Source organism: Anser cygnoides, chromosome 1 (assembly GCF_040182565.1).
Source record: "Anser cygnoides isolate HZ-2024a breed goose chromosome 1, Taihu_goose_T2T_genome, whole genome shotgun sequence".
NCBI lineage: Eukaryota > Metazoa > Chordata > Aves > Anseriformes > Anatidae > Anser > Anser cygnoides.
Window position 1 is genome coordinate 183,259,494 of NC_089873.1, and position 19,038 is coordinate 183,278,531.

A 19,038-nucleotide genomic window follows, 5' to 3' on the forward strand; every position below is an offset into this window, starting at 1 on the left:
ATGACAGACTGGAAATGTTATGAAAGCACTAAACAGGTCAACCAGGCAAAGTGCTATCCAAAGACTTTTTATTATTATTTTGTAGCAATTATTGCTTACCACAATGTACTGCCGATGTAACTCATTGCTGACTTGGATGAGTTAGCTCAGATGCTGGTATCTCTCTCTTGCACTGACGGTCTCAACTTCCATCTCATGAAGTTGATAGCAGATGACTATGCAGATGTCATAGCAGGTGATGATGAAGTCCTTTTCTCAAGTGACAAAACTCAAAGCATTGGAGATACAAAACAAACAATAGCATGGCATTGAATTACACCCCGAACCGTAATGTAACTCTAATCAGCAGATTCATTCTGAGGTGCACGTTGTTGAAACGAGATCACAAAGTGCCGTAGTCATAGATAAATTCAGGTTTAGTAGAATTTATAACCTTTTGTCAGTTTTAGATGAAAAAACCTGCCTGTATCTGCAATTCTGTAAGCGACCACAGTGAAGAGAGTGATGATGGCAGCTGTCAATGACCTGTTCAAGGATACTGAAAGAAAATTTCAGAATGTTTCTCTCCTCTTTGTTCGGCCTTATGTTATCCATCACTTGGTTAGCTGCTTTCATTCAAACTGCAGAATCCTAGTACACGATGCCAGCTGATATGAAAACAATCTGGAACTGGATATCCCCTACACACAGCTGGCACCTTATTCCACTCTGTTCTGCAGTCCTCACCATCCGCTTTCTATAGATGTGAAAGAATAGGTTCACTTAACATACCTACAGCTGTTCAGCAAAATCTGTTTTGAAGTGACCCTGCCACAGAAGGGTGCCAAAGGAAGTCCTCCCCTGATCAAAGCAGGGCGCTCCAACCCTGGAGGTTTGGCAGCAGCTGCTTGATTCCTCTGGAGATGGCCTGTCCACTGAGAAATGTGTGAGCTAACAGTGACACTCCGTGGTGAGCCAGATACAATGCAAGAGATCGATTTTCGCAGGTTTTTGCTTTCGTCCATTGTATCAAATGGAAAGGTATTAAAGCTGGATTTGTATATTTCAAAGCAGAGTTTCCTTCTCACTAAGATGAGCCTCAGTGTACCTCCAAGTTGTAATTTTGGCTTCCTGTAGAATTAACAGATTCAGACAAGATATTACCTATAGTATACATAGTGCAAGTAAGTAGGCAGTGTGGTTATGCATCATTAGATATCCTATGCAGGGCTGCCTCAACAGCAGCTGAAGAAATACTAAAAAATAAAATAAAATACGGATGGAGCAAACACTATGATATGTGAAAGGATGGAGTATGAGCCTTTTTCTTGTATTTTTTTCTTTCTTAAAAAAAAAAAAACCAGAGCATTCATATTTTTGTAAGTGTACCACGTTTTGCTATTTTTTTTTTCTTCTCACATAGAAACATTAAGAATAATGGAAGAGTTGAGATTCAGGTGTTTCAGGATAGAGTTATATTTTAACTATTTTTTAAGGTGAAGACAGCAAATATGCAGCACGAAATGCATGATCTAAACTGAGGTAGAGGCTAACCATAAGAGGAAGGGCTAATAGGTAGCGTCAGAAAGGGGAGTGAGAGCATTAGGATAGGCGAGGAAGCTGAAGAAGCTTAGTTTTGAATCACCCTGAGAAGACAGATCTGAGATGTTAAGAGTCAAGGAAGAAGAGACTGGTGAGCTTAAGAGGTAAGAAGAAGGACTTGGAATGAGAGTTTCAGTAGTATAGACAGAAAAGTACAGCCCTATGCCAATTTATGTAGGAAGAAGACAAAACAATTTGGGTCTCACGAATAAATGAAACTACAGAGAGGACCTGCGTCCTGGTACAATTCTAAACAGCTTTGAAAATGATCGGAGTAACAATATTTATGAAATATCCTCAACAATTGCATACAAAAGATGTAGTAACTCAAACTACTGGCTGCTGGAGCCCAGTAGCCACAGGTAGTGGTCTTGGAGGTTTCTCCCCTGGCTTTCAAATGCAAACTTGTGGCAGGGGGGCAACTTGTGTGGTTGTGCAAGGTGGAGCTCAGCTGTAAGCTGTTCTTCACAGAGCTCAGCCATGGCCAGTTTGGTGATCCTAGCCAAACAAACTCTGGTGAGAGAGGCCCAGAATGAGGTAGAAACTTCTTCATTTGGGGTTGTGAAGAGGGACAGGGTCAGAGGAGGGGAGCAGGGGCAGCTGGGGATGGTCTGTGAAGGGAGCAGCTCCATCACAGCAGCACTCATGGGCTGGAGCACCACTGGCCAGTGCTGAGCAAGGAAACCCAAATTTTTGAGGATGTGCCAGGCATTGGGGCTGGGAGGGATTTCAGCTGAGGTAAAAGCAACTCTCCCAAATGCTTGATGGGCATGTGAAGGGCAGGTGCTCAATGTCTGCTGTGAATTTTATTGTGTGAATCTTGTCACTGAACTTTTGGAAGTAGGTCAACGACTTTGAGAAGCCGTATGTTGTGAAGAGACATCACTACAGTGCTTTCCTCCAGCCTGTCAAAGCCTGTGGCTGTGTTGCACTGCTCTCAGTGTGCTCTCAGCCAGCTTTTGAGCCTCCAGGACTCTGGCTCGGGAAGAGGCACCTTGGCTTCAGCTGCTGGTTCTTGCAGCTACCCATCAACACTGATTTTCAACATCTCAGGATTGGAGATGAAGGCACAGTCTGCTTTTGATGGGCTGAGATCCACTTGTTGCTCCAAGCAGACGCCATTGGGAGGAGAGGGATTTTCCCCCAACCTTCCCTCAGGTCGGACCTACCCCTCGGCCCTGAAGGAGTGGTGCAGGAGCCCTCTGAAGGACCATGGACACTCATCCTAAGGACCACATCTACTCCTGTTATTCCTGGCTCCACTCCAGGTTGTCTCCCCCTGGTGCTGCCTTCCAAGGAGGTGACCTGGGCTGGACCAAAGCCCCGTCCCAGCTCCTTCCACCTGGTGACACTGCTTGGGGACACTGTGGGGACGCCCCCTGGGAGGGTGGTGAGGCCCCCTCAGTGCCCTGACACTCACATGGATATTGTGACCATCACTTGGGTGAGATTTGTGAGGTCATTAAGAAATTTTTGGGAAAAAAAATGAAGTACCCATATTATCTACATAAACATTTGGTTTATGTACGCCTACATAAACATCGTGGCATGAAGGTTATCTGGACAGCCATGCTAAGAGCATCTTCGTCTGGCCCTGAAACGAGGTGGTCTCCAGAGGGAACCACCAGCTCTCGGCTTGTTCTCCGAAGCCCGTGCCTCATGCTGTACTGCAAGTCCCCTTCTTTGCCCTGTATGCACCCCATGGAGCGTGGTCAAAATGCTTTGGCAGCAAATACAGCGATTCTCCAGTAACAGGAGTATTTAGGGCATGTGGAGGAGGGGGATTCTGTCCCGTCACGCGTTATTGCTCCTTGTGGAGAATATCCAGGAAACAGGGAAATACATGGCTAAGAAGGAGCAAACAAATAAATTGAAATTCTATGAAATTACAAGCGGAATTAGCTACGATTGGCTTTGCTCCTGTGGATTCAGAGACATGAAAAACAAGGCGAGACCGTTTGTTCTGCCCACATAAGATGTAGCTGGAGTAAGGGCTGCCCTCGCCTCTGAAGAGAGTTTCTGAATTATTTAGTGTATAGCCTTTCTGCTCCAGCAACAGAATCACCCAGCGCTCATCTCGTCTGCTTTTACTTTCTTTTCTTCCAGTCTTTCTTACACAAAATTGCAATTGCCCCCATGTATTATTTATTGGAATATTATGCTTTTATAACGTAGCTGTGGCTGGAACAGACTCTGTAAGTATCTTCTGCATCCCGTGTTTGGAACAATTGGCAGGGAGAAAGAAAACAGACTACAGTTCAATACCAGGGGTATGAGAAAATAAAATAAAATATAATAAAATGATAATAATAAAAAAGAATATAGAGTTGCTTCTACTTCTCTATTTGCCCATGAATTAATCTACTCTGTTATTCTGGGTCACAGAAAACTTAAAAGCACTTAAAACTGCACCCTAGTTGCACAGTTGCATTAGTTGCATTCTTTATTCTGCTTTATTTCTTCTTCTTCTTCCTTTTATATATATATATATATATATATATATATATATATACAGAAGAAGCCTATTTCTGTAGTGTGTTAGAGGGTGATGCCCATTGCAACATATTCCAGATAGTTGTTTGTCAGATGATAGGATCTCCACCCTTGATTCCTGTATCTACACTCCAGTTTAAATAAATTAGTTTTATGAATGAACAACTCAAGCCTCAGAGAAGGTCAGCGGCGAAGGCAGGAGGAGCATGGCAGGTTCAAGGGGCAGCCCGCTAGACCCACTGGTGTTTCACAAAATACCCATCACAAAGACCTCACAGCCCAATGTACTATGAGGAGGAAGGGTTTCTCAAAACGGAGAAGCAGCAGATTAAGGATCCAGGCACCAATTTAACTCATTTTAAGGAAAAGGACTCAGACCAGTGGACAACCCTTGGGCTGCAGCACAGCCTGCGGGATGGGCGAGCAGCCCCCGGAGGACGAGGATCACTGCGCTCCCTACCACAGCTCTTGCTTTATTCCCATCAAGCCAGCATCCCGCCCTTCCCTTGGTGTGTAGACCATTTCCAGAAGCGATGGCACATGAACGCACGCTGCCTGATTTATCACGCACGTGGCGGTGCGTTGCTGCCCGGAGATGATCTACGTGACAGCACTGCAGATAAGCGCTGGCTTCTGAGTTAACCTAGATCCTCAGCCAAGTAACACGTTTCGCACGCCCACAGACCTCGTGGTGGCACCTGGTGCCAACCAGCCCCAACGATGGCAGAGACCTGCACGGGACGTGCTTCAGCCTCTGCTCGCAGAAATACCTAGCAAAGGATGGTCTGTAGGACCAGGCGGTCCCTTACACGTCCCCAGCAGCCTCTGGCATGTAAAGTTCAACTGGGGCCGCCTTGTTAAACGTTTTTCCCTTCTTTTAAGGGATTTCCCTCCCCCCTGCCAAGCCACAGAGGGCTGACTTTGCTTCACATATGGAAATTAAAATATAGTATCTCGACGTAATGAGTTTTATAGATTTTTCAGGCTGGTCATCTTTCCACGAGACATTAAAAATCGTGTTTGTGTGCATTTCTTTAAACCCATCATTGCTCTCTGTGCAGCAGGTAGTGAAAGCCGATGCTGGATTGGATTTTTTGCTAGCACAACATTGAAAACCCGTCGGTGCTGCTCGTGTTGAAATCCACACCCTTGAGCTGTGATTCAGCAAATTCCCAGAGCAACCCCGTGCTTGAAACCCGGCTTCCTCCCTGTCTGTCCGGGGGTGGATTTCCCCTCAAGAAGCCAATGAACAAAAGCTCGTTTATTTCTGTCCATGATGAGGAGGAAACGTGTCCCGCCGCCTCCCCACCTCTTCCTGCAACATGCTGCCTCCCGTTTGCGCCAGCTGCTGAAGGCTGTGCGTGGCGATGGAGGCTGGGGGCAGCAGAGCTGGAAGGCAGAAGTCGCCGTTTCGGACCACGCTCTCTGGCTCCGCTCCACACCTCCAAAATAAGAGCTCTGCCTCGTCCTAGCTGCGAAGAGGAGAAAAGCAAGCTGCCTGATCCTTCATTCAGCAAACGTAAGCAAAGCAGAACCGAGTGCTCTGTTATTAACTGATATTATCCAGGAAATACACTTTTTTTTGTCTACGTTCCTTTTTTTATTTTTTTTTCCCCCACTGTTTGAGGCAGGATCTCGATGGGGAAGCTGATCTCCAAAGGCTGGCGCAGAAGAGAAGCACGAGTGGTCATGCTGGGGCTTGACCTCGCCGGCAAATCCACCCTCCTCTACAGGCTGAAGAGCAGCCGGGCTATGGAGACCTGCCCCACGGTGGGCTTCAACGTGGAGTCCCTGCGGACGCCCTGCGGCGTGCCCTTCACCCTCTGGGACGTCGGGGGACAAAGCAGCCTCCGGGCCAGCTGGCCCCACTACCTGGAGGACACCAACATCCTCATCTTCGTGCTGGACAGCACGGACATGGCCCGGCTGCCCGAAGCTTTGGAGGCTCTGGAGGAAGCCCTGGGCCACCCCAGCCTGGCTGGCGTCCCCGTCCTCCTCCTGGCCAACAAGCAGGAGGTGCCCGGGGCGATGGCTCCTGCCGAGCTGGGGCAGCGGCTGCAGCGGGGGCAGCTGATGGGGCACCCGTGGGTGCTGCGGGGCTGCAGTGCCCTCACCGGACAGGGCTTGCAGGAGGCTCTGGGGGTCCTGGGTGAGCTGCTGAGGGGCGCGGGGCAGCGCTCCCCATCCCCAGAACAGCCTCTCCTCGGGCCGGCAGAGAGGAGGCAAGCCCTCGGGTGAGCCTCAGGTGGAGCCAGCACAGAGCTGAAGCTCGGGTGGACCCTGCATGGGGTTTGCCAGCAGGATGCCAGGCTCTGGGCACCCCCTGAAAGAAGCAGACCTGCAGCTGGCACACGTCGCGCTGAGAAACACCCAGCTGCTCACCAGCGGGAGCATTTTTGGATCCGTCTCTCGTACGCTCGCCACCAACCACCTCTTGCACCGGGCTCTACTCATCGACTGCGTGGTGTCCAGTGCGTTAGCAGGGATGCATTTTTGGCAGAGAAGATCACGAGGGATTTTTATCTTTCTCCCAGCCCCGATGCAGGTATCCTGATGGAGCAGGACTTCAGCCAACAGCTAATCGGCTTCCGTACGGCACCCGTGGGTATAACCTTCAAACCATGGAAGCGAGTCAGGATTAGATGGTGTGACACTGTTTCAGGATGTGTACTTACTAATTCCTTGTCTTTCTTTCCCATTCCTTATTTTTATTGAATACCATTTTCAGGAAAATGTTACCTAACTTCCCTCGTGTTCTCTTTAAGTATAAGGAAGTCAAATCCAAGTTCTAGGTGCTTGGAAACATGCCCACATGGCAAGCCAACCTCTGAATATCCTCATGGTGGTCAAGGGGAAGCCCCCCCTCTCAGATGTTTTGAAACTAGGTGAAACTGTGATGTCTCCGTTGGATCCCACTGAGCCTCTTGGAGAAAGGACCTATGAAATGTGTGCCTTGGGGGCCCCCTGCACCCAAAATTCTCTTAATCAAGGTTAAAGTTAAGAAGCTTAGTGGTAGACCCTACTCTACTATGAAATGAACGAAAGTGGTGGGGCAAGGAGAGCGAGAGAGGATACCATATTTTTAGGCAGCAGCAGTCAGCTGCTTTCAGGAAGGAACTTATTCAGCCCAGAATCACCAAAGAAAAATGCACAAAGAAGCCTTCTGCTGTTCATACCAGTGCATTTCATGGCTCTTAAGGAATTAACCATCCAGCTGCTTCTGGTGCTGTGATTAGCCTCACTTCGTAGGAGGCAGCAGCTGGAACACAGAGCTTATCTGAACTCATGAAGGAGCAGAACACAACGAACCACTTATAGGAAGGTCTTAATAAAAGATGTCCTTCCAAGTGAAAAAGTCACAATTTGTAGCTGTGCTAATATATAACATATAATAACTATTATATGCGGTAAAAGAGTGTTCCAGTGTTGGTCTGGCCTGAGTGATCATGCTTATGAGTACCCATAAGTTGCACTGAACTGTAAATGACCTCTATAGCAAACATGTGTGCATGACAAGGAGAATAAATTCATGTCTTTAAATACTTTTGTATTTGTGGCTAACATAAGCAGACTGATCTGCCTTCGGCTTGGAGGTGGCCACTGTTGGCTTCTAACACGCGTTTCCCAAGCACGTGTCGTGTTCTTGACTGTCAGAACCAGATCAAGAGGTTTTTGTAAGGCAAAAACATGCACTTGTATTGAGATAGAGATGAACGAACCCAGGTTATCCGTGCAACCCAATCACCAGCGAATGGAGAGGACAAATCTTCCCAGGGGCCCATCCGGCCACGTGGAGCAGCAGGCCTGGAGGTGCAACACAAAAATTGAATTGCTGTGCCAAAAGTTACTCCTCATTCAATTTGCTGGTGTTTTGGTCATGCATCTCACATGATACCAAAGGTATTGATCATCAGGGTCTGGGATCTGCAATATATTAAACTCAGCACAGATTGAAGAGTTGTCGTGCTGCTGCTTTACTCTTAGCTGGCTCTTGGTGTGTGCATTTGACTCTCCAAAATTGTCTGCTGGTGATTAAAAAAAGGCACTGACGCCTTCCTATTCCCCCAGGACTGGTTTTTTTTTGGCCCTTTCAAGACACAAAATAGGCTGTTCTGGCAGCAAATAGAGGTAACCACGAGCCTTTGGTAGAGATTAGCAATTAAACATCAAACTAGCAAAGTGGGAAGTGGTGAAGAAGGGGTTCTCGTGGCAGGGCCTGAAGCAGAAGAGGCAACATCCCAGTTACTGACAGTGTCCTCACATCCCTTGAAGGAGGAGTTTGGCACAATACTCCATCTCGTGGGGCAACATGTGACTTACTGCCCTTGCTTTCTGGAACTAGGCGTTGCTCGACTCTCAATCATGTTACCCCGCTCACTCACACCCTTGTTAGAGACTGATGAAATGATGCTGGGCCATACTGTTCAAAACAGCAGGACAGAGTTCACTTCTAATTATCTTCTCTTCTACCCACTCTTGCCCTGTCCTAATCCAATACTTGCACAATGGCAAGCATTAAATACTTCGAATCTGGTGGCTAAAAACCTATGGCCAGAAGAAGTGGCCAAGTAGTAGGATAGCAAGGGTTGGGAGGGACATCCACCCAAAACATGGCTTAAGGCAGGGTCAGCTCCAAAGCTGGATGTGGCTCCGAAGTTAAATCAGGTTGCTGAAGGCATGGTGAAGTGCTTTTGAGTATCTCCAAGGATGGAGGTTCAACAGACCAACACCTTCAGAGACCTGGTACATACTGAAGTTTACAGCAACTTCAGTTAACCAAAATTCATAATCATGCATTCATCTTCCCAACCGCTGCTCTATTGAGAAGAACCATACTGGCAAGTGTGGTGGTCAATGGCTGGTGGCCAATGGCTCCGTGTCCAGGTGGGGGCTGGTGATGAGTGGTGTCCTTCAGGGGTCTGTCTTGGGACCGGTGCTGTTTAATATCTTTAGCAGTGACATAGACAGTGGGATCGAGTGTGCCCTCAGCAAGTCTGCAGGTGACACCAGGCTGAGCGGTGCAGTCATACCCCAGCAGGAAGGGATGCCATCCAGAGGGACCTGGGCGGGCTGGAGAAGTGGGCCCACATGAACACAACAAGGTTCAACAAGGCCAAGTGCAAGGTGCTGCACCTGCGTTGGGGCAATCCCAGCCATGAGCACAGACTGGGAGAAGAACTCACTGAGAGCAGCCCTGAGGAGAAGGACTTGGGGTTCTGGTGGACAAAAAGCTGGACAGGAGCCATCAGTGTGTGCCTGCAGGCCAGCAGGCCCATTTCACTACAGTCTTGGTGGACATCCTGAGATCAGACAGAAAACAGGAGATTTTGTGGTGGCAGGGAGAGGGCTGGGGTCACTGCCGAGGGGCAACTTAAAGAGGGAGCAGGTAGCCCTGGGGCAAGTGAGGAGGAGCTGGAAGAAGGGAGCACAAAGGCAACAGCCCTGGGGATCGCCTTGGGGAGGAAAGGTCGATAAGAATGAAAACAGCTAAGGATAGCTGTTTTGTTTGTTTGTTTGTTTGTTTGTTTTTCTTTCCCAGATACACACAGAAGAAAAGAAGTGTGTTTTTTTTGGAAAAAAAAAAAGCTAGAAAACAGGTTGTATAATTCAGTGAAATGGCATTGTTATCACTTCAATACACCGAGCAGTTGTATATTAATTTCCTCCTCTTAAACAAACCCTGAAATACTACCTATAAAGATTCACTGCGTGTAACTCACTGAGACAAACAGGGAGCGAAACCACATGTGCCACCACCTCTTAAAAATGCTAACACCATTGCCAAGTGGTATTGAAAACCAGCCATGCAATTGCAATCACAACAAATGACAAACTACGGTTAAAAACACTTTGGCATTTACAAGGGTTAATTAATTGGCTCTCCTCTAATCTTCTTTCTGATGCTTGATCATGGCATTTAAACCATGATCGACCTCTTGTCTGATAATTGCTGTGAGAAATAATTTCCCTGAAGTTCACATGACTGATGAACTATTCTTAAATTCACTTTTTTTATAACCAAACCACCGTCATGCCAGGGTCATGAAGCCACCAGTTTCCGCAGTGAGAGGACAAAGCCGTGCAGTCCCAAGCCAAGTTTCGTAACGGGGGGGAATGCCTTTGGAAAGACCCAAGGGGAGGTTTCCTCAGGAACAAAAACACCATCTCAGGGCAGGCTGGGATCCTCACGTCCCAAGCAGGAGCAGGTATAACAGTCACGGCATTGCTTTGAGAGCATTTTTCTGTCATGTACCACTTTCTCCCAGCCAACAGACTGACTCAAGGGCTTGTTCTGCTCGTGGAGAAAGATACACACTTCGCAACTCGTTATTTTCATTGCCTTCAGGAGCAAACGTTGCCTATATCACAAGCTTTGTCCGTGTATCAGACACTGCTGCTCTCCACGAGCTCTCTGCTTGAGCAGCACCAGGAGAAAGTAAGGGATGGATTTGCAGAGAAAACCAGGCTTGGGAAAGCAAAATGGACCTGAGGCAGAGAGCAGAAATAATGAGACCAAAGACCCTGAAAATGGAGGAGAAACCAGATGGCAAAAGCTGGTGAGAGGATGGACTTGGTCGTGGTGCTCCCCATCAGGCAATCTGCAGAAGGGGTCCCAGCACCCAGTGACTGGGAAACCCATCAGATCTCCCAAAAAGCCATTCAAGGGTGGAGGAGGAGCGCAGCACTGCGACTAGCTGGAAGTGTCCACACAGCGTGGTTCGGGGTTGAGCATTCACAAAAGCGGAGAAAGCATCGCTCCTTGGTTTGGGTGGGAGAAGGTTGGCAGGGAAGCAAAATGTGTCGGATGTTCCTGTTTCTGCAAGACAAGGTGGGACCCATCCCTGAATCAGGGAATGGATGAGGTCGGAGGACATCTGGACCAACCCTTGCTCGAGCAGCGTGCCGAGGACCATGCCAGGACCCCAGGACCATCACCAGCAAAGAGCAGGTTTGGGGCTGCCACCATGGGTCCTGAGCCTCCAGAGCTGCCCTGAAGGAGATGGTGACAACATCTGCGGTGCCACCAAGCTCTTCAAGACACCTCTGGGGGCAGTGGATGTGTCTGGGTGGCAGTGACTGTGAACATGCACCACGGCAGCAGCTATGGCAGGGCAGCTACAGCTGGTTCAGCCTCCAGTTTTCACCCTTGTGTTCTCCTTTAGAGACCTTTCTTCTCCTGTATTTTCTCCACAGGAAGAACTCGTGGTTTACCTCAATGAGATGTCATTCTGTCTTCCATAAAGAAAACAGCCTCGATGTTTTTGTTGCTCTTTTCTGCACCCTACTGTAACCACATTAAAAAAATAAAAAAATAAAAATCGATCACTTCGCTATCTATTCCCCAAAAGCATGAGCAGAAGATAAAACCTTCTTGTTCCCTGCCATCGCAGATCTGAAGGCTCCATCAGCCACCTCCACCGCTGCACTCAGTTATTAACTCAGTTATTAACAGAAAGGCACAAATGCAGGAATATTGCAGAACAGGTCACGGCCACCAGCGCTCAGACCACACCAGAGCCTTGAACGGTTGCCATCGTTTTCTTCATAGCAGATGCATGCTAATTAAATAATTGCTGTTTCATTTTGGTGGTGGAAATTCACGGAGCTCATTGCTGTCTCCTTGAAGGTGATGGGCCCCAGGAAAGAAAATACCCCCAAGGGAAGGGCATCCAAGAACATACCTGATGTGGGGTTCAGGACTGCATATATACCCACTAGTGCAAGTACTGCTATAAAAGCAACATCAACCTTTTAAAAATGAAAAAGAGATAAAGTAATAAAATAAATAATACATCCAGAAGAAAAAACGTACCCCAAAACCCTAAAACCCAAGGACAGTGCAGGAAATTTCAGCTGTGAAACAACAGCAATGAAAACAGGCTGCCTCATTGAAGTTACTGACTGAGTCGAGGAAATGAAGACGTCCACGTGTGTTTGTTTTTGTCCCATCCTGCCTGGATTCCAGTTTATTTATACACAGTCTGTGATTTTGATTTTAATTTTTGATTTTTTGATTTTGATTTTAAGCTTTTTTTTAAAGCTTTTTTTTTTTTTTATTTTAAGATTTTTGATTTTTTTTTTTTTTTTTTTTTTTTTTTTTGGTGGTGGTAGCCAAAGCTCAGCACCACCCTGTGCAGTGCCTCAAATGGGCAGCTTTTCACCTAAGTTACCAGTTGCCTGAGGGGAGACAAAAAAAAGCCCCCAGATCCTCAACCCTGACATTGTCACGCTTGCAGCAGTTGTCCTTGAGTAGGTGGATGGGTTTGGGGTAAGAGCAGCAAACGACAGAAACAAACCAAGGGGCTCGAGGGCTCTGAAAACACTTGGCGAGATTCCTGCACCTGTGAGCGTGGGAAGCAATCCACAGGTTTATGCCAAGAAGAATCCCAGAATTTAATAACCTTCAGTTTTGAAGCCTGTAGGATTCATATTTTCAGGTTTTTCTCTCCCATCATTAGGTGCCAAATAGCTTTCTTATTTTTCCTTTAAATTATCATCAAAAATGCAACTGGTTAAGTGAGTAGAACTCCTGGAGTATTTCAAGAGCTCAGAAGTTGACTAAAATACCAAATAGACCTAAAAGCTCAGAAGTTGACTAAAATACCAAACAGACCTAAAAGCGTGAAAACTGCAAGCAGATTTCTCCCCTTTCCATCAGTTTTTATAATACTAGCACAGACCTGGGGCTGAGTTCTCCTAAAAACTCTTTCTGGGTACCGATACCCCTGCAAAGCTGAGCGCATGCGGACGTTTGGGTTCGTGCTGCTGTCAGTGAGGTACACCCTGAAACCACGTTGGTTTGGCAGCAGTTTCTCAGCAAGGGGTTAAGCATTTCAGCGGGGCCACGGCACGTGGAGATTACAGGGGCTGAGGGATGCAAGAACTGGAAGGCCACTTTTTTTTTTTTTTGGTGAAACTACACATTTTTGGGGAAACTTTGGAGATGCTTGACGTAAACTTGAGAATTTGACAAGCCCTCCAAGGACTCCCCCAACGCACACTTCATGCCCTGAGATGTCCTGCGTGCTGCCATGCTCAAAACAACAAACCCAAGGGCGCAGAGGCTGTTCCTGGATAACTAATTTCGAATACTCTGTTTCATGGTGACAGGGACGGGGCCAGACCTCACTGTGGTCATTTCTCCCGTAAGCTAGGGCCAGCCCTGGCAATGAGAACAGAAGGCCTTAACCCCTTATTTACAACACCGTCATATATGTAATATATATATTTACAACACCTCACTTCTCCTTCACACACAGGTAATTTATACGGGGATCATCTGGGCTGACAGATGAAGGCAGAGAGCTGTAAAGTCTAACTTTCCTTCAGTTCAAAACACAGGGATCCAAGAATCATGATATTCTTAGGAATGATATATAATGCTGTAATGTCCCTAACATTTTTTTTTATGATCAAGTAGGAAAAAAACCCACCCTATGTTCCTCTATCAACCCGTACGCTGCTCAGGAAGGGTTTAGCATGAACCCATCTGAGAAGGAAGGTGCTGGAGATCTCCAGGCCCAGCCCAGCAGCACAGCCCAGAGCTGCCTGCTACCACTTCCGCGGACAGGACGGCATCAATGTTAAGCTAACATTGTGAAAATGGAAGCGTTTGGTCCCAGCTGCTCCAGTTCCTGACTTCTCATCTGAACAGGAGGCCACTTCCACGAGCAGTTTGCAGGGACAACGCTGAGGTGGATCTGAGCAGCTCCCATGGATGGCAACACGCACAGGGACAGCGGGGATGGACGGTGGCCATTGTGACAAAACCTTGCCTGTTGGAGCCCAGTTTTCTACTTTTTTTCCCCCCTTTTCTTCTTGAAAAGTGCTTCCATATGGTTTGTAGTAATTTGTTGTCCTACATATGTATGAAATGAAGCATAATTGTGACACGAAAGGGAGCATTTTTTTATGCAACCAACCAGAAGGAACACAACACAACTAGGCTGCTCTGGTAGAAAAGAACAACTTGAATCACACTCAAAATCATTAACTATTAACTATCAGATTAGAATAACAAAATGGGTTGTATTTAGGGCCTGGATGGATTTTTTTTTTTTTTTAATTTGCCTGTCTGTGGATCTTCTCATTTCTGCTTTAGCAGATCAAGCGAACAAAATGAAAGTGCTTATATTTTAAAAAGTATGAGTGACATCAAGATATCCTCCAGGTTTTATTCTTTCCAAAACGTCTCCTTAAGTAAGGCATTCTTTATTCCAGTGTAGCATCTTCCAAGCCATCAAGGTAGGACCTGCTGGGACATTATCTGCTGGGCAATGCAGATCCAAATCTAACCCACCTGAGCGGAACCCCAAAGGGGTCCCCTGTCTGTTGGGGTCAGGGACGCTGCCATCCGTCCCGGCTATGGAGAGCCATGGGGACGTCAGCTTCCTGCCTAAGGCTGGTCTTGGTGAAGACCAAGGAGCAGTGCCCACCTGATTATAAAACTCGTGTGGTATCAGCAGTTAGAGCCCAGCACTGGGACCTGGAAAACACGTTTCTGGAGCTCCCCGGTGCTGTGGTGCACCTCCACACCTTTAGCAGAAATCACTCTTTCATACACAGTTGTGCAGAGTGGCTGCAGCCCACTTACCATGGCCTCCTGTACATGTTTGGGAAACAATTCCCTAAAATAAAACTCAGTAGTAGAACAGTACCCAACGTTTCAGAGATCACTGCGTTAGCTTACTTTATTCATTCTTGTAACATACGTCAAACTTTGATGCGGAGTTCTGCTAACTAATATCTAGTCAAAGACAAAAACCCCTAAGTCGAGATCTGTGAAGACTAAGCAGTTTCATAATTTTCAAAATAAGTTCTTGAATTTTTTATAGTATTTGATAGCAGCTTTTTATTGGTTACAAAACCTAAGCCCATATACAAAATTAGGAACACATTTAGATGCCTCTTTGAAAGAACGTTTTAGTCTATTTTAACTGATAGTTTAAAAAAATAATAAAAACAATGCAATTTTAAACACTGTTCTGAAAACGTAAAAGTGCAGCAATATACTTTGTTTCCTTTATTAACTATGAAATGGTGCAATCCCAATCAAAAGCTGATAAGGTCACAACAGAAGGAACTGAGCGAACGCTTTGTCTTGCTTTACCTCAGTTCTCCGATGTTCACTTTTAATGTAATGCATTGAGTGCAAGAAAAAGATCAAATCTTCACAGTAGTGGAAAACTGTTGTTTTAGTATCAATTTGTATATAACCTGTAGGATAGTAGTGAGTGCAGGCTGAACAGGGTAACCGTCATTCTATATGGCATATAGGGAAACTAAATTGAGTTAGAAGGGGAAATATTTGTTCACAATAACACCTGCTGGAACTCTAATTTCACAAGAACTTTGTGACCTTACCTAACTTTGACTTTTTATTGTTTAGTTTTTTAGCGAACACCACACAGTTTCAAGATCTTAGACTATAGTGTGTGAATAGGATGCAGTTACCATATGAAGCTTCAACTCAACTTTTGGGAAAAGAAAAAAGGCACAATGAACTTCAACTCAATTTTATGTGCACAAGAGTTGAAAAATCTGAGCCACCTTAAAGAGAAATTGATTCTAAAATTTATAAAACCTATAAATAATCAGAGGCCAAACCACTATATTAAAACAGATTATCTAGCAAGTAAAAATCTTGCAGTTTAAACATACGCTTGTATCAAGTTAAGATACAAGACAACTCGCTCTTTAAAGTGGCTCCACCTTGGCAGATATATATTTAATGAATGCACACCTGCTATGCGTTGTTCATCAGTGGAAAAACAGCTGATCCACAAAGCTCTGATGGCATCTGTCCTTATCTTCATCACAGTAAATACAACCCACATCCAATAACTAAATTAGTTTAGATTTTTCTATCCCTTCACATCAATGCATTGGGAAATTACACCCAGTAAACAACAGCAACAAAACCAGTTTGTGTGATAGCTTACAGAATTTCACAAGTATCGATCTTCGCTCCAGCAATACCAAAATCCCTTTGAAAATGACTGGGTCAGGCGATTTTCCAAAAGCAATGACCTCACATACCTTACGTAAAGTTATTTAATGTGCGCTGCACATCGGGTTTATGCTGAATCATGGCAGCTTCCATCCAGCCTCACACATCAACCAGTTTGCATCTTTTGTAATCACGTGAATAAGATTTGAGACTAATTTCTGAATTACTCTTCCAATACTCCAAGAATGAAGCTTTTATGACGCTTCTAAGTAGTTGCTGGTTTGTTGCCAACCACATCATCATAAGCACTGGTTACTAAGTAAAAAATAGTTTAAGACTAAATTACAGTAAACATGAAAGCTCCACAGTTTAAACCCAATATAAATCAACCATATCCAATTATCAATTTAAAACAAAATATATTGACTACTGAAAGTTGAAAGCAAGATTCTTTTTTAACTAATACATTTTTGGACAGATTTTTTTTTTTCTACAGTCTGGGATTCTTGCTTTCAGCTTAAACAGAAGTTCAAGTCCATAACAGGTTTGTAGCTCAGGTAAAATACCATGCACAGCATTTGATTACTTCAAAACAGCAGGAACACACAGGCTGAAGTGAGTGGTCAAATAGGGCTCGCTGTTCTCAAAAATTAGGTATAATGGCAAAGCTTTACCAGTCCAAATCTACAGTTCTTTCTCCAACCCTGGTTTCTGAGGCAGTTAATGAACACACATCAATTACTGATAGATGAAGTAGTTTTTTTGTTTGCTTTAAACTTAAGTGTTTAATCAATTGCCAAGTGTTTTTTTTTAAGTTACTTTTATTTCAGTTTCACCAATGAAATTCAATTGGCTTGCATTTTTTAATCTATTCTTCCACATAAAGTATATGAAAATATGTTTGTGGAGGAGGATGATGGAGGCTCAGAGCAAACTGGGCCCCTGTAAAGTCTTCCAAAATGTACGCATCATACCAAAGTGTCTTGATCCACAGCGCACCATTTTCCAAAGAAGCTACTTTTCCGTGGAAAGCCAATGTGCCACCACTATGGAATATTCTTAACAAAACTGCAGATTGCGGTTGTCAGCATGTGGCACCAGGAAAAAGGCAAAAAAAGGTAGTTGGGACTGTTAAAAAGAATTCTGAAACAGTTTAAGAGATCATGCATATGCATTTACAGTCCATGTGATAGTGATGTTTGGCAACTGCAAAGTGACCGATACATGGCTTGCTTTAGAAGCATCAAAACGAAGAGGCATGTGTGTCTTGGAGCCTTTTGTTTCTTCACTTGGTAGCCATCTGGTGGTGCTTCATACTGGTGTGGGACAGAGAAGCTGCACTTTTTTGAACTTAAAAATTAAATTCTTTTGTTTGAAGGTTGGCCGTTGGGTCGAAATTGTAAGTACCTCCTTGAGTGGCTTCAGGAATGAGACTGGGATCTTCATCGATCTGTGAAATAAAGCAACAAAAGTGCATCAGAGGCCAATTCCCAGCACAATCCAGCACACGTAAGCGAGATTCACAAACCTTCATCTATTTATTAAGCATTATTGCAATAAAATTAGATTAGTTTTTTCAATTCAATTCCTCAGCTTTGTTTAAAAAGATCAACACATCAGCTCTGTTCTAATACCATTGGGGGAACAGAAAATCAACATGGCTAGAGACTGCTCAGTCAAAGCTGTTGCTATTTTAGCAGTGCAATTTAATTTTCAATGCCAATTTCCAGCACTTCGTCAGTTGGCTGATCACTAGATGTAAATTCCAAAATTAGTTTTGTACTTTCTCCCATTTATTGCAACATGAAAATTTTTATTAGCAGCTGATAGAAAGACTTGTATAAAGCTTAAAAGAATAATTGGCATCTCCTATTAGGATCTGAAGGATTTAGACTAACTCATTTCAGAGCAGTGTTACGTAATTCCCGTAAGAGCAATCTGAAATATTTTTAAACCAAAAATACTTTATGAATATAGAATGCAAGGCATCTGCACCCAACTTTATCCAACTTCCTCAGGGCTGTGAGGATTTACGCGTTCACTGCCATAACTGCCTCTAGAAACCACAAGTACCAGTGGCAGTACCCTCAACCTGCACAACTTCAACCCCTACCCATCCTCCTCCAAATCACCAGCAGCACCCGTGCCCGGAACACACCGTCCCTACAATTCAGGCTGTAGCAGTCACACGCTGGTTCAAACTGTGTGTCATTTTGGAAGCACATATAAGAGCCCTTGTGGGGTCTAAAGAGGTTTCTGAGGTCTGTCATTGGAGTAGTGCAGACTTCTGAACTGACACACCTCAAGTCTTTATGTTTCTTTCTACTTTGGGCGACTTAAGGGCTAAATTGGAAGGAGGGATTAAGGCATCTGGGGACATCAACAATTCGCAGGAGGAAGACTAGGGCATGTCACTACCAAATGAAGATCTAATCTGGTTTCAGAATGCTTTGCAAATGTTTGTGAGTTGATAAATTAGCACTTCTGCCTTCTGGAGGGGTACTACAAAGTAATGTTAAAGAAGTTCTCCTATCTTTTATGAAATAAACAAGTCAGGAAGCTATCAGTGCTGGTCCTAAAGTACCTGCCAACTGCCTGTGCACTTTACAGGGCTGACTCAGCAAAGGAGCATTTGGGATTAACAATGAAGGGGTGAATATCTAGTGACCAGCAACATCTTATGAGAACACAGAAACTCAGAAGCTCCTGAAGTGACAGAAGGCAGGAATACTCCTGGGCAGTCAAGCTTAACACTACCAAGGAGGCAAACATAACCACTCTCTTCTCTCCTTCGGGCAATTTGGATTTCGTTTCAGTTTTTTTTTTTTCCTTGTTTGTTTGCATTGGTACTAAACTGACAAGGGTTCATTTTGCCACTTACAGTTACTGCCTCAAAATTTGTTTGTTGCTGTGTTTTAGTTCCAATCTGCCAATTATGGAATTTCTACAATTCCTAGTAAGTTTCAGAAACTCCAGAACACGTGCTACCAGTATAAGCAATAATTTGAAGTAAA

The 19,038-nt window shown here is 45.0% G+C and overlaps 2 protein-coding genes across 3 annotated transcripts in view; one reads left to right on the plus strand and one right to left on the minus strand.

Annotated features, from left to right (window-relative positions):
* The first annotated feature begins 4,126 nt into the window (after positions 1-4,126).
* On the plus strand, positions 4,127-7,614 carry ARL11 (ADP ribosylation factor like GTPase 11). Its single transcript, XM_013179525.3, has 2 exons — positions 4,127-5,593; positions 5,706-7,614. Exon 2 carries the CDS (start codon positions 5,713-5,715, stop codon positions 6,310-6,312), a length of 600 nt encoding a protein of 199 aa, XP_013034979.2. The 5' UTR covers positions 4,127-5,593; positions 5,706-5,712; the 3' UTR covers positions 6,313-7,614.
* Positions 7,615-14,899: 7,285 nt separating this feature from the next.
* Positions 14,900-19,038, minus strand: part of KPNA3 (karyopherin subunit alpha 3) — a 52,599-nt gene continuing 48,460 nt past the window's right edge. For both annotated transcript variants that reach the window (XM_048052493.2, XM_013179631.3), the window contains one exon: positions 14,900-17,474. In XM_048052493.2, coding sequence (XP_047908450.1) covers positions 17,376-17,474 — 99 coding nt within the window. In that variant the 3' untranslated portion in view covers positions 14,900-17,375. The remainder of the gene's footprint in view (positions 17,475-19,038) is intronic.

Coding starts and splice junctions, on each gene's coding strand:
- ARL11 (XM_013179525.3), top strand. CDS start 5,713: ATGGGGAAGCTGATCTCCAAAGGCTGGCGCAGAAGAGAAGCACGAGTG.